We start from the raw sequence: 15,323 nt of genomic DNA, 5'->3' as shown, positions 1-15,323 counted from the left end.
ACTGACCTTAGGGGGTCTCGTGACACTTGGAGGAGGTTTCTTTCTTTCCTTCAAACTTTTTCAAACGTTACAATTGCTATCTCCTTGTCTTCCCTTCACTTACTTTTCTTTTCTTTCCAAATATTGTTGTATCAGAACCCTCTAACCTTATTGTGGTGAAATCAGTATCAGTTTATTCTATAACACCTATAGCACACCCTTTACTTGTCTCTTGAATTTCGTTCAGCTAATGTCTTTCATATATCACAACACTGGCTGCTGGGGCCCATCGTCGATCGGTACAGTCATAAATGGGATGTCGTACGCATACACGTACATTTACTACCATCCTGCTCACAAAACATTTCCAAACGCTTATTCAAACTTACTCTGATTCTAGAACTGTATTGCCATTCCTTCTTCCTCACCGGTCGAGTCTGCCTTAGCCTACCCGACCTATTTGGGGTTCCTAGCGATTCGGAACATTCTAATTTCCTTTAGGTTACCCCAGATTTCCCATTTGTCTTTTATATCTACATTTATAAAAATTTCGGTGTACTTCCCAGGGGTCACCCATCCCAAAATTGCTCTGGACCTAGCACGCTTAACCTCGAAACTTTAATGCATTTTAATGCGTTAATGCTTGTATAATTGCACGTACTACTCCACACAACCTTTGCCACGTAATCTAGGGCGAGTCGGGGCCTTAACAATTCCGAAAAGTTCTCGTAGCGGGCCCCACTCCGATCTAGAGAGGATCTTTTATTTTTCTGATTACGTAATTACCAAATTAGCCTTTTAAATTCTCAACATTCACTTTTACTTGTATGGATAGCTGCCTCCGACGGTTTTATTAATTCGGGTTTTATTCCAATTCTATTAGAAACTAGGGGGGAAATTATATCTACCAGTGCATATACATTTCGTACGAAAGCAAGTAATATACCTGTAATTACATCAGGTGGCGCCTCCTGATCCTGCCGGCTGGCCAGAGCATATGTGCGGTTCGAAGGACCGCTAGAACCGGGAACTCCGCCTCGACCTCTACCGCGACCTGTCGGTGTCGGCCGCATAGCTACCGGGGGAGATGATGATCCAGCAACTGATCCGGTGAGCTGGGCAGAACCACCTGGACCGCCTCTAAATGGGCAATCCCTTATAATATGGCCTTAGCGGCCACATGAAAAACAGGCACCGGTGACGAGACGACATTCCCTCGGGTGGCGCTTGCCGCACCGAGAACACTGCGGCATAGACAGCCTCGCCTGACCAAACTCTCTGCTCCGCTGCGGATCTGGGGCCCTGGAGCTCTGGCCTGCTCCTGAATATCCCACACTATCAAATCTCTCACCGGTAGGCCGTGGGGGTGCACTTTGCGCTGGCTGAGAAGACCGTCTAACATACTGTTGATGTTGTCCGCCTCGAAACTCCCCAGAATACTCAGCTGATCTAGCCCTCTTAGGCTGGCCCCGGTCGTAATCTCTATCGGACTGACGCTCTTTGCGTCTATCCTCCATCCCCTGGGCATATGCCTGCACCCGGGCAATATCCATCCCGGGCTGGGATGCCACCGCCATACAGCTGTCAATCAGATAATCATCCAACCCCATCACGTACCGATGTCCTGTCAACCATATCCGCTACGATGGTAGGTGCATATCGGGCCAGGGAGTCAAACTCTAGACTATACTCCCGGACACTCTTGCCCCTCTGTCTCAGGTGCAAAAATCTGTCAACCCTCGCTCGCCGCATCTCGGGAGGCATAAAATGGCCGAGAAAGGCGGCTACAAACTCGTCCCATACAGCTGGGGGGGCACCCTCGCCTTTGGACAGCTCCCAGGACTTGTACCAATTAATCGCAACATTTCGCAATCTGTGCGAAGCTAACTCAACAGACTCAGTCTCAGACGCCCTGACTAACCTCAGCGCACGCTGCATCTGTCGGATAAAGTCCTGGGGTCCTCCTCGGTCTTAGACCCGTAAAACTCTGCGGGATCACAAGTCAAAAAGTCACGAACCCTTAGGCTATCACGGCTATCCGCATCGTCACCCCCTAGCCCGCGTCCGCGAGCCTGCCCTGCCACTATCCTCGTCAATAACTGTACAGCCTCTCTCATCGCCCTATCCTCCGCCCCGGGCTGAGGAGCTGGAGGCTCGGGCGCTGGGGCCCCTGGAGCTACTGGTGGAGCCACTCCAGGCTCCCCGGATGGTGGTGTAGCAGAACCCTCTGACTGGGGTACACTATCGGGCATAATCTGAGCACTAGCCCGAATAACCCTCTGCATCTGACTGGTCTCTCCTGCCACTGTCTTGCCCTTCTGGGCAGCCGTCGCCTTCTTCGGAGGCATCACTGAAAAATATAACAGCCGGTCAGAAAAGAGTCATCCTAATAGCACAGCTCTATTGCACGATCTAAGATCCAAAGAAAGGTAACACCCTAAATGTCCTGTAGCCTCCTGTTTATAGATGTGGTGCACAACACACCGATAAACAAGACTCTACTAGACACGGCCTGTAGACATTCCGAGGACAAACCGCTCTGATACCACTTCTGTCACGACCCAACCACGTAGGCCGCGACTAGTGCCCGACATAGGCACTCGTACATACTTATTATCCAAATTTCACTTGCGTTTACATATTATGAATCCCGTGCATGCAAAATCATATACATATTATTTAAACCGTTGCTTATATTATAGTACATAAATCGATCAGGTCAACATGGTTTAGGGGAACGCCGAACACGAACCAAATAACCATCACTGAACAAACATGACCCATGACCCACACACATGTCTACAGGCCTCTAATACAGACAACAGAATCATATGACGGGACAGGGCCCCGCCGTACCAAAATAGTCATAAATACAAAGATATGTACAATAGAAAGATCTGTACCAAAAGTGTGGGCTCCGGATCAAAGGAGCGCTTTGAACAGCAGAATGTGTACCCTAGGCTGGCGGATCACCTCTATAAACGTCTGTACCTGCGGGCATGAAACGCAGCCCCCGAAGAAAGGGGGTCAGTACGGAAAATGTACCGAGTATGTAAGGCATGAAATACAGAACGGGGAGTCATAGCCAAAAAATGGAAACTCTACAGAACCAGTAAAACTGTGAAAAAGAATCATCAATACGTTTTCTTTGGTGTAACAAAGTAGTATACCTCAAATCATGAATCATATACGTATACTTATACATACATATATATACAATGTGTCCCGGCCCTTTAGTGAGGGACTCGGTGAATAAGGTTAGACATATCAACATCACATACCGTGTGTACATATAACGTGTCCCGGCCCTTTTGTGAGGGACTCGGTAAATAGAATCATGTATATCAATATCATGTATAGTGTATGCATATAACGTGTCCCGACACTTCATTAAGGGACTCGGTGGATAGAATCATGCATGACAGAATCATATACCACATATACATAACGTGTCCCGGCCCTCTATTGCGGGTCTCGGTGGATAAAGTCATCACGAGCCATCCTGGCCGCCATCCCCGTATCATCATATCATCACATACATATACATATACATATAACGTGTCCCGGCCCGCAAGTGAGAGGGACTCGGTGAATAATGCAGAGAAGTGCGCACCATAACATGTCCTGGCCCGGGCTCAGTGAAATCCAAACTAAGACTTGCACGAACAGAATAATGCGAAACCATGTACACGTAAATCAAGACCCGAGATACAACATGCTTATATACAAACATACTTATCGACATCTGAAGGTTCAGAAACAAGTTTCGGGTCAATCGGAATTAGTATACGAAAGTTACGAGCGTTTGAAGTACAGAACGCTCTACAATCGTTTCAGAAGTCATTCTTGGAAAATCAAAGCTGTAATCAGGTCAAGTACCTTTTGGACATCGTTATGGATCAAACCAAATAGAACTCTTGGAATCATACGTACGTATCAAAGTATGTCGAAGACTCGGTAGAATAATCGACGTGCTAGCATTTAATAATCAAACTTTAGTCATATCAATGTACCGACATCATATATCATATACGTATATAACAGATTCATACATGCATACTTATAGGATATCATACAGTGTGTTGTTGCGGAACGTGCAACCCGATCCACAGATACAACGTATTAGTGCCGAAATTGTATACAAAAGTTAAAGACATTAGTGCTTACAACATTATCTTAAGGTCATGAATTCTTATACTTAGCTTATTACTCAATTGTGCAATAATCTTAACCATACTACGTATATTCGTATCCATAGACCAATAGGGATCGTAGACAAACTCGGAACTTATTAAATAGAACCTTTGAAGTACGGGGCCTTCTAACAACATTTCGTAAGCCGTATTTGGAAATTCAAGTAACAAACATATTAAGTAACTTTCCAATATCATTATGGATCAAACCAAATGGAGACTTTAGAACCATATGTACATATCAAATTACTAGTTACGGCAGGCCCGTGCTAAGCCCGGGCCCAAATTCAAAATATAAAATTAATAATATTTTAATTAGAGAAAGTATAACCTGTATCAAATTTTCTTTGCACATAATTAATATGATCTAGTGGCACGTTAAATATGTATTTTTGAATGCAATACTAAACATTATAATTGGTAGTGAACCTACTAATTTTTTACTTAGAACGGAAAATCTTGGAAGCGTTGCGGTGTATTCTCTCATTCAAATTATGCATAGTGACGTTTTTTTTTTAATTGACCTCATCAGAATTCACAATTTCTTCAGCGTTTTAAGAGAACCTTAAAATTTTCTAAATTTATCAAAATTGGGTGTGACACCTTAATTAATAAAGAAATAAAGTAGGAGTAAAATTAAGCCATATGAAAAAGTTATAGTACATGTCATCACCTTCAAAAAGTTAGTCTAAGGGATTTTCTATGATCAAAAAGGTTTAGAAGTGCCTTAATATTTTTAAAACACCCCATAGTAGAAGAAACAATAAAAGACAAATATAGGGATAAATTTGGAAGAGGAAACATTTAGTTGGCAATCTTAGTTGTAATGTAACCAAGGACTCTAACTAAATACTACAAAAAAGTTAGATTGACCCTTATTATATATAGTAATTTATCAAAGACTTAAGTCATATCGATTTGCTGTGGAACAACGTTCGGAGATATACCAACTAAATTCTTCGAACATCAACATATATATATATATATATACATATCAAACCATATGGAATACTTATGGAAGTCAAAGACGATGGCCATCCTAGTGGCTCTAAAAATAGAATTTTCTTTAGAGACATACATAGACGTTATTTGTTCATTACAAAGATCATGCCGAAGGAAAGAAAGGTAAGCCTTACATACCTTGCCCGCTTCCTACGCAAATCCGAATTTAAGTCTTTGGCTCCACACGATCTACAACCACATTAATGCGCGCCAAACATTAGGTACAAACGCTTAAGAATTCAATTCTGACCAACACCTTATTTCTACAGAAATTTCGGCAGCATTTTCCCTGTAAATGCGCCATCCCCGAGAATTCAACTCGGCCAAAAATACAACAACAAATCCGAGAATTTAACTCGGCCACAATATCAACAACGATACCAACAATTATTCTAACAATATCCACCATCGATTCAGAACGCATACTAGCATTAACAACTTCGTTCTACAACTTCAACAGCGTCTTAATTATATTCAATTCACATTTGATCACACATTCAAGTACTAATCCTAGATCATTCAACACAATTCAAAAGCATTTTAAACAACCTACAAATATTCGAATAATCCCACCAACTCCATATTCCACCCGAAACTTCTGCTAATGCAACGAAACTACGACGACACATTTTCTTCTTTCGAATTCATAAACTACAACAACAATTCATACGTTAGCAATGTTATTCCCACAAATTCAAGAACTACATTAATGACCATGGTGGCTTCCAAATCAGCCCACAATCATCACAACTTCAACTTAAATCATCAAATTCTCATTTTCACCATAGAATACGTATTAACAATAACCAAATTACTACATAAAAATTGTTCTTCTTCTTCCCTACACTACACACATACACGACCACATACACACATCACACCACACGACTTGCACACAACACACAACATTTCTATGATTTTCATTAGATTCTACTCACTATAACATAAATAAATCTTCCATAAAAAGATAGAATTTTACCTTTTCTTCAAATTCTTCACTTGCCACCAAAATGTCTTTCTTGCCAAAATAATTATACCACGTTGAAGAGGGTCTTGAGCTTAGTAGGAATGCAAGAAAATTACAATTTTTGGAACCAAGATTGATGGCATAAATTTTTTTCTTTCTTTCTTTCTTTTCTCTCTTATGGCCGAACCCCTCTAGTTCTTGCTCTCTATTTTTTTGTTCTTGAAAGTTCTTGAATAAAAATGAAGACTAGCCCCCTTTTTATTAAATTATCACATGGATGAAATTTACATGGGCTTGGCCCATTTTATTTTCTTCTATGGCCGGCCATCCCCTAAAATTGGGCCTTCTATTTCCCTTTTTTTTTTATAGCCCAATTACTTGTGGCTAATTTTGTAATTCCCGAAGTTAGTTTCCAAAATTCTCAATTTTGCCCTCGGCCTTCCTCCATATTTCCGCATCAACATTTTTCATAAACAACATCTATATATTAAATAAAATCAAAATATGGTCTCATCTTTTACAAGTCACAATTATTTCAAATTTTCTGAATGTGCAAGATTACGGGATATAACAGGTGATTTAAGCTAAATATATATATTAGACAATGTACTTTGTTGAATGGATGAATAAAGATAAAGAACACTAAAAATTCGGATTAAAATCAGAGATAGAGAGAGAGAGCTTTAATATATCTTCTATTACAATGTTTTAGATCTGAAAAGCTAACCCCCCAAAAGTGAGAAAATATCCCCTATTTATAGGTATGCCTCATAGGCTTTGAATACAATACAAAAGCCCTTATGAACAAAGAAACCCTAAAAAGATAAGGTAGGACCGTACGGTCTGACACCCATACGTTTGTCAGTACAAAATGGCAGAACGATTTCTGACGCGTGGCAGCTCCGCAACCGGCTATCCGGACAAACGGCCACGATGATCTTTGGACCGGCTAACCGGACCAACCGACACGATGATCTTGGACCGGCTAACCGGACCAACGGACACATGACCTTGGACCAGCGTACCCGAAAAAACAGACACGCTTTCCCTGTCTCGGGTCAATTGCATCCGACACAATACCTTGGTATGAAGAGAAAACCGAACATGCTCGTACTCATTTGGTCATACCCTCGACTCCAAGTTAACCGGTCAAATATTGACCCGATTTTTACCGTATACAGTGTTGTCCTTCTAGAAAATGATAAAACTAGCCCATTATGTTTGATGATAGTTTTAAAATAGTCCTTTAAAAATGCACTGAATAATTTTGGGTCTTTAATTTTGTCAAAAGTTAACACTTTTAGTCTACTTCAAATATTTAACAATTTATATTCGTTGAATTTGGTGAAAATATTGGAATTTTTTTAAATCGTAAAAACCAAGAAAGTCCATAAAATCTTAGAAATTGCAACACAAAAACAACACTAGACACCAAAACGATGCAAAAAATATCATAAATTTTACCTCAAAAAGCTTCACTAGACCATAGAAATAAATAAAAAATAGAAGAAAACTACAGTTAATTTCATTTTTTTCTTTGTAATTCCAATTAATTCTAACAGACAGAGTTCAATAAATATTTGATGAAAACTACAAAAGTTACTCCCTTTGTCCCAATTTATGTGGCACACTTTCCTTTTTTGTCTGTCCCAAAAAGAATGTCACTATTTTATATTTAGAAATAATTTACTTTAAAATTTCCCCTTCACCCTTAATAAAATAATTTACAACCACATAAATATCTAAGACTTATTTTGAATCACAAATTTCAAAAATCTTCCTTTTTTTCTTAAACTTCATACTAATCAAATAATGTCACATAAATTGAGACGGACAGAGTAATATTTTATTACCTTTAAGGGGTCGTTTGGTAGATAGTCGAAATTATCCCAGGATTATAATCCCGAGACTAATTTATCTCATCTATTGGGATAAGAAGGTATAAGCTGGGATATCCCAACACTAATTTTTGTACCATGTTTGGTACAAGGTATAAATTTATCGCAGGATAAATTTATACCTTGTACCAAACATGATACAAAAATTAGTGCTGAAATATCCCAGCTTATACCTTCTACCAAACGACCCCTAAGGACTAAACTATTCAATACGAGACTTTTTTGAACCTACCTTTAAATTATGTTACTCTCTCCGTCCCAAAAAAATTATCTTAATTTGACTTGGCATAAAATTTAAGAAATAAAGGAAAACTTTTGAAATATGTAATTCAAAAAAAGTCTTAAATGTTTATGTGTATAAAGTTAAATTATTTCTAAATATATAAATATGTCAATCTTTTTTAGCCAAACTAATAAGAAAAGTGACACAATTTTTTTTGGAACAGATGGAGTACCATTTTTGTATTTGTCGTTTTCCTTCCAAACTCCGGTCGGGCGACGGATCATTACTTAGGAACGAAGATATCTTTGACGCGTACTATACGCGCAGAGTGTTCACGGCAATACCTATAACAAAAGTGGAAGAGATTACGTAAGTATAATAAAATATTAAATAATGGTTTCTTGTAATCTGATGGCCTAGTCCTCGTTGTCTCCACTTTGACTTTACCCTATAAAACCCACAAATAGCCCTTCTTCACTGTACCCCTTTCATCATCTTTGTTTTCTGCCTAAAGAAAAACTCGCACTTTGACACAACTCTCTCTAGATCTCACCCCCAAGAAATAATTCAATTATGAGTTACTACAATCAGCAACAACCCCCTGTTGGTGTACCTCCACCGCAAGGTAAACAATTTTGGAATTTTCTTTTCATATGTTTGTTTTGATGATTAGATCTGATAGGGTTTGATGTTTGTAATTAATTAGGATATCCGCCAGAAGGTTACCCAAAGGATGCATATCCACCAGCAGGGTACCCACAGCAGGGTTACCCTCAACAAGGTTATCCTCCACAAGGGTACCCTCCCCAGTATGCGCCTCAGTACGGTGCTCCACCTCCTCAACAACAACAACAACAATCCAGTAGCACTGGACTCATGCAAGGATGGTATGCACCTTAATACTCAATTTTTTTGCACCCTGAAAAAAAAAAGATAAAAAACAATAAGAAAGGAAGTGGTGAAAAAAGTCTTTATAGGGGAAAACCCCATTTTGTATATTCATATGGTGATGCTTTGTCCTGATTCAGTACAGTTATTGACTTTTATGGATGTGGTCTGTATGATCGTTGACCATGGCTAGTTAGTCTGATAAGGTGATTTTGTCAACTTCTTGGGCGAGATCTGTATGATGTCGGTTTTTATAGACTTAGAACGATTGTTTCAGATCAAGTGTTTGACCTGTAACTTATTTATTTGGTGTGTCCTATCTGTCAAAACATGATTTCTTGAATTATTATTGCAGCCACTTTTATTTATTTCAAGGACGATCTGTTTATGATGTTCAATCAATCGATAGTTCAACTATGAGTAGATGGGCTCCTTATTATTTGTATCTATTCCATTCTATTCAGATCCAAGGTTGTCACTCATAAATCTTATAGTGATCTCGCTAACGTTGGAGCGGGATTTACCCTGTATGCACCCGAAGGGTAGTTGCTTGTTACCTTGTCATAAAAAAAAATTACTCCATCCGGCCATTTTTACCTTTTCTCTATACTAAAAATAAAAATAGATATATACTTTTACTTATCTAGATTAGAAAATCAAGAGATAATTTACCATTTCATACCTATTTTATCCTTGTTATAAGTTATTGGGTTGAAAACTTTAGGAATTGTTAGTGGCTGCATAACTTTTAAAATATTTTGATTGATTTCAATTATTAGATGACTTAGTAATATTTAGGGCTGATATGGTAAAATTGCCATTCTACTTTGGCCTCGTTACTCGGGTGCGTGTTGGATCCTTCAAAAATAGTGTATTTTTGGAGGATCCGACATGGGCGCGGCAACACTTTCGAAGAGTCCGAATAACTTAGCTTATGGCAGAGTGGCTCCTTAAAGGATGTGCTAAGTCAGGATAAGTAAAAATAGACGGAATGAGTATCTTACATTGATCTATGATGTATCATTCTTTTGTTCGGACTTTGGAGTGGCTATATTTTACACGTATGTGGAGTTATATAGGTGTTTTGTTAAATGGGTATAGATTTCTTTTGTACGTGCAAGGTTAGTGGTGGTCTTTCACATTTCAACTGTTTTGTTAGGATATCTTAGTCATTTTCTGTTCAAGTGGTTCCCTTTTTTCTTACTCTTCATTGTATTTGAACTTGATGTATTTCTAATTGCCAGTCAGATTGAAGTTGTGTACTCCCTCCGTCCCAATTTATATGACATTCCTTTTTAGTCGGTCTAAAAAAGAACATATTTTTTATTTGGCAACAATTTAACTTTAAACTTCACTTTTTATGCTTAACAAGATGATCTTTAATCACACAAATATCTTCAACTTGTTTTGAATCACAAAATTTAAAATTCTTCCTTTATCTCTTACACTCCGTGTCCGGTCAATCTACATCACATAAATGAGATGGAAGTCATGTTTAGTGTGACCAAAAATGGTTTGTGTTGCCTGTATTATATGCTTTGCTTTTAGACTAGGAGTTAAAATCTGGAATAAAAAAAAAAGGTTAAAAGTCTGGAATTGTTCAGGATCAAAGTTGCATTTTCTTCAATTAGTAAGTTTATGTGCGATATTGGAAGGTGAGGAGGACGAGAATAATGGGTTGTATTTTTTTTTGCAGTTTGGCAGCTCTGTGCTGTTGCTGTCTCTTGGATGCATGCTTTTGATGATGGCTGTGTGCTGTAAATGACCTGTGCAAGTGTTCTTCTGCCAAAATTTGATTCAACCAATTATCACAGACTAGACACCTGTGCAAGTGTTGCTGCCAAAATTTGATTCAACCAATTATCATAGACTAGACTTCTTTCTTTCTGTATTTTGTCCTTGGTGTCCTCTCCTTAGATAAATAATTTCATTTCATTTCAAGTATGACGATGCACCTTGATGTGGTGAAGAATTCAATGCTTTTAAGTGTCTATTTGCCAAACTATACGTTATGTACTATGTGAGAGATTCTATTTTTTTTTGTTTTGGACCTCTATGTGTGAATGAACCTTGATTTGGTTGAGATTTTAATGCTTCAAGTGTCTATGAGCCAAGCTCTTGGGTTATACACGCTGCTGATTTCTATTCAATGTGTCGAATACAACTTTTGGGTTAAGCCCCGTTGGTTAATCATATTATTAGTATCTATATAGCGTGTTTGGCTAAACTTTCAAAAGTTTATAATGCGAATGCACCTTTTGAATATTTTATATATTATTTTTAAAAGGTTTGTTCTCATTAATTCAAAACTGTCGTTTGTACACTAAAATTAGTTATATATAAAAAAAATGGAGCTATAAATATCGGGTTGTTAAAACCAAAATAAAAGCAGTAAAAAATGAATGTTAGTGCTTTTTCCGTGTTTTCCTTCTTGACAAATTTCATTCTTTTAAAATGACAAAAGTGACCCCTTATGGTTGATGGTTGTTTTAAAACAGTCCTTTAAAAATATACAGATTGTCAAAAGTTAACATTTTTAGTCTACTTTGAATATTCAAAAATTTATGTTCATTAAATTTGATGGAAATAATGTGAAAAAAATTAATCATAAAAATTAATCTTAAACACCAAGAAAGTTCTATCAAATTTTAAAAATTGCAACGCAAAAAGTGCGCTAGACACCAAAATGATATAAAATACTCTCTTCGTCTCAATTTATGTGATACCTTTTAGTTTTCGACAGTTAATTCGATTAAACTTTTAAGCTAAACTGGATTAGATTAACTCAATATTCTAAAATTATAATTTATATATTTGAGAACTACTTGAAAAGTACTATAAGTTGTAATTTTTCTCATATCACATCTTATAATGTTGATCAAAGTTCACGTAATTTGAATCTCAGAAAACTTAAAGTATCACATAAATTGAAACAAAGGGAGTAGCATAATTGTACCTTAAAAAGTGGCATTATATTTTAAAAATAAATCTAAAATAGTAGAAACTACAATAATTATATCTATAACTATGAGTTCTCGCTAATTTTCTTTTCTTCATAGTTCCTGTTAAATCTTTTGATGACAGATAGTTCCCATTAAATCTAACAGATAGAATTCTAATTTGACGAAAACTAAAACTGTTAATTTCAATACGAACTTAAAAGGACCAAAACTATTTAGTGTATACTTAAGGGACTTCTTTGAACCTAGCTCAAACATTGGGTTCCATTTTTGTAATTATTTTGTTTTCCTTCCATAATCCCGAGTCCCGACGGACCATTACCTAGGAGTGAAGATATATTTGACGCGTACTACAGGGGCAGAGGGTTAACGGTGACACCTATAACAAAAGTGGAAAAGATTACATAAAACCTAGGATAATACTAATAATAAAATTCTTCCTAACGTCTCAATTTAACCAATTTATTTGACATCATTTAATTTCACAAATTTAATAGTAAAAGATTTTTTTTTGAAATTTATGATTCAAAAACTCATCTCATAAAATTAAAGTATTTTTAATATAAAAATAGACATTTTTTTTAAATACACTAAAAAAAAATTGTGTCAAATAAATTTGACATTAGAGTAAAGTTTCTTAGAATCTACTGTAGTCCTCGTTGTCTCCCCTTTGACTATAAAACCCCACCCACCCACAAATATCCCCTCTTCACTGTACACCATTCATCATCTTTGTTTTTTGCCGAAGGTAAAACCTCCACTTTGACACAACTCTCTCTTAGATCCACCCCCAAGGAATAATTCAATTAGTATGAGTTACTACAATCAGCAACAACCCCCTGTTGGTGTCCCACCACCACAAGGTAAACAACTAGAATTCTTTGATCTTTTCTGAAATTTTGTAACTTTCTTTTGATATGTTGTTTTGATGATTTAGATCTGATGGTTTGATGTTTGTAATTAGGATATCCACCAGAAGGTTACCCAAAGGACGCATATCCACCAGCAGGGTACCCCCAGCAGGGTTATCCTCCTCAAGGGTACCCACCCCAGTATGCTCCTCAGTACGGTGCTCCACCCCCTCAACAACAACAACAATCTGGTGGCACTGGCTTCATGGAAGGATGGTAAATACCCCTTTTTTCTGATGCTTTCCTATCAGTTATTGACTTGTATGGACTAGTTTTTGCTGATAAGGTGTGTCTTGATATGATTTTGTCAACTTCTTGGCTTGCTTGGGCCAGATCTGTAAGGCCTAGGATTTTTGTAGACTAAGTAGGCGTTTGGCCATGAAAACCAAATATTTTTCATTTTATTTTGAATTTTGAAGTTGGAGTTGAAAATGGAGTTGCTTTTGGTTATAGTTTTTGCAAAATATATTTGGTTGTTTGAATGTAACTGAAAGTGAAAAACATGGTTTTAGGTGTTTTCTAAATTCCAAGTATAGCTTCAAGTTGTATTTTGAATTTTTATCGCCAAACGCTCACTTTCAAATAAAGTGAAAAAATCTTATGGCCAAACGGGTATAAGAGTTGCCCAGAGACTTTGAACGGTTGAAGAGATTGTTTCAGATCAAGTCTTTGGTCTATGTGTGGTTTTTTCCCTATTTATTTGGTGTGTTCTGTCGAAACATGATTTCTTGAATTATTATCGCTTCGTGATGTTCAACTTTGTCTTCACTTGTATCTATTTCAAGACAATCGGCTTCTGATGTTCAGTATATCAATTATGGCTCCGAACTCAAACTGGATGGGGTCTTTATCATTTGTATCCGCCCCACTATATTCAGATCCAAAGTCGTCATGATAAATATCCTATATTGCTCTATGTTGGTATCACAGCCCTGTTCCTTTGGAGCGGCTGTATTATACGCGTAGGTGGAGTTATATAGGTGTTTTGTTAAATTGGTATAGATTTTTGTTGAAGTGTTTCCTTTTTTCTTTTAGCACCCTTGTATTTGAACTTGTTATATTTCTAATTGGCAGTTGGATTTTACCCTTTTTGAAGTTATGTATCACATATGAGATGGAAATCATGTTAGTGTGACATAAAATGGTTTGTGTTGCCTGTATTATATGCTTTGCTTTTAGACTAGGGACCTAAATGCTAGGAGTTAAAAAATCTGGAATTGTTCAGAATCGAAGTTGTATTTGATTTTGATTTGCTTCAAATAGTAAGTTTATGTAATGCGATATTGGAAGGTGAGGACTAATAATGGGTTGTATGTTTGTTGCAGTTTGGCTGCTCTGTGCTGTTGCTGTCTCTTGGATGCATGCTTTTGATGATGGCTATGTGCTGTAAATGACTTGTGCAAGTGTTGCTGTCCAAAATTGATTCCACCAATTATCATAGACTAGATTTCTTACTTGTGTTTTGTCCTTGGTGTCCTCTCCTTGATCTGAAAGTACGACGATGCACGTTGATGTGGTGAAGAATTCAATGCTTTCAGGTGTCTATTTGCCATATAATAGGTTAATGTACAATGAGATTCTATTTTTGTATGTTTTGGACCTCAATATGTGAAGCACGTTGCTTTGGTTAAGAATTTAATGTTTCAAGTGTCTATAAGCCAAGCTCTTGGGTTATATACGCTGCTGATTTCTATTTCAATGTGTGGCGAATACAGCTTGTCGGTTAAGCCCCGTTGGTCAATCATATTAGCTGTGCCATTGTTGGTGTGTGTTTATATCTAGGAGTCTGGAACCAAAATGACCCAAAAAAAAACCTTTTGAATCAAAATACCCCAACAAAAAAAGGTGACATAAGTACTTTTAGCGCAGTATTTTACTGCTTTAATATTGCGCTAAAGCACTTAACCTTGACGGAGGTGACATAAGTACTTTTAGCGCAGTATTTTACTGCTTTAATACTGCGTTAAAGCACTTAACCTTGACGGACCCGTTAAGTGCTTTAGTGCAGTAAAATACTGCGCTAAATCAATTTCTCTCTCTCCTAAAGCGCAGTATTTTACTGCGCTATAGGAGTCAACCATTTTCCCAAAATAGCCACTTATTACATTTTTACACTTGTTTACGTAGTTTAGCCGTATATAAATCGTGCTTTAAGACTCCAGAACTTCAATATTTTATATAAAATTCTACTTATATTTGTACGAATAATAAGGTAGGCTCAATACTTCAAGGATACGCAAAAGTTTGGATTTGTCGTTTTAGTGGATGAAAAGTGCTCGAAGTCTTTTTTTGTTTGAAGACT

At 37.3% G+C, this 15,323-nt stretch overlaps 2 protein-coding genes across 2 annotated transcripts; both read left to right on the top strand.

Annotated features, from left to right (window-relative positions):
* Positions 1-8,622: 8,622 nt before the first annotated feature.
* LOC132644217 (cysteine-rich and transmembrane domain-containing protein WIH2-like) lies at positions 8,623-11,278 on the top strand. Its single transcript, XM_060360797.1, has 3 exons — positions 8,623-8,887; positions 8,969-9,149; positions 10,847-11,278. The coding sequence occupies exons 1-3, from the start codon at positions 8,836-8,838 to the stop codon at positions 10,890-10,892; spliced, it is 279 nt and encodes a 92-aa protein (XP_060216780.1). The 5' UTR covers positions 8,623-8,835; the 3' UTR covers positions 10,893-11,278.
* A 1,531-nt stretch (positions 11,279-12,809) lies between these two features.
* LOC132644219 (cysteine-rich and transmembrane domain-containing protein WIH2-like) lies at positions 12,810-14,678 on the top strand. The gene is made up of 3 exons (XM_060360798.1): positions 12,810-12,973; positions 13,075-13,237; positions 14,347-14,678. The coding sequence occupies exons 1-3, from the start codon at positions 12,922-12,924 to the stop codon at positions 14,390-14,392; spliced, it is 261 nt and encodes an 86-aa protein (XP_060216781.1). The 5' UTR covers positions 12,810-12,921; the 3' UTR covers positions 14,393-14,678.
* The last annotated feature ends 645 nt before the right edge of the window (positions 14,679-15,323 follow it).

This window comes from Lycium barbarum, chromosome 6 (assembly GCF_019175385.1).
Source record: "Lycium barbarum isolate Lr01 chromosome 6, ASM1917538v2, whole genome shotgun sequence".
Lineage (NCBI taxonomy): Eukaryota > Viridiplantae > Streptophyta > Magnoliopsida > Solanales > Solanaceae > Lycium > Lycium barbarum.
This window is presented reverse-complemented; position numbering and strand designations above follow the sequence as displayed.

What these genes read in the sequence shown, in the direction of transcription:
- LOC132644217 (XM_060360797.1), top strand. Translation starts at nt 8,836, where the DNA reads ATGAGTTACTACAATCAGCAACAACCCCCTGTTGGTGTACCTCCACCG. An exon ending in TGGTGTACCTCCACCGCAAG is followed by an intron (nt 8,888 to 8,968) that starts GTAAACAATTTT and finishes GTAATTAATTAG; the next exon opens with GATATCCGCCAGAAGGTTAC. An exon ending in ACTGGACTCATGCAAGGATG is followed by an intron (nt 9,150 to 10,846) that starts GTATGCACCTTA and finishes TTTTTTTTGCAG; the next exon opens with TTTGGCAGCTCTGTGCTGTT.
- LOC132644219 (XM_060360798.1), top strand. Translation starts at nt 12,922, where the DNA reads ATGAGTTACTACAATCAGCAACAACCCCCTGTTGGTGTCCCACCACCA. An exon ending in TGGTGTCCCACCACCACAAG is followed by an intron (nt 12,974 to 13,074) that starts GTAAACAACTAG and finishes GTTTGTAATTAG; the next exon opens with GATATCCACCAGAAGGTTAC. An exon ending in ACTGGCTTCATGGAAGGATG is followed by an intron (nt 13,238 to 14,346) that starts GTAAATACCCCT and finishes TGTTTGTTGCAG; the next exon opens with TTTGGCTGCTCTGTGCTGTT.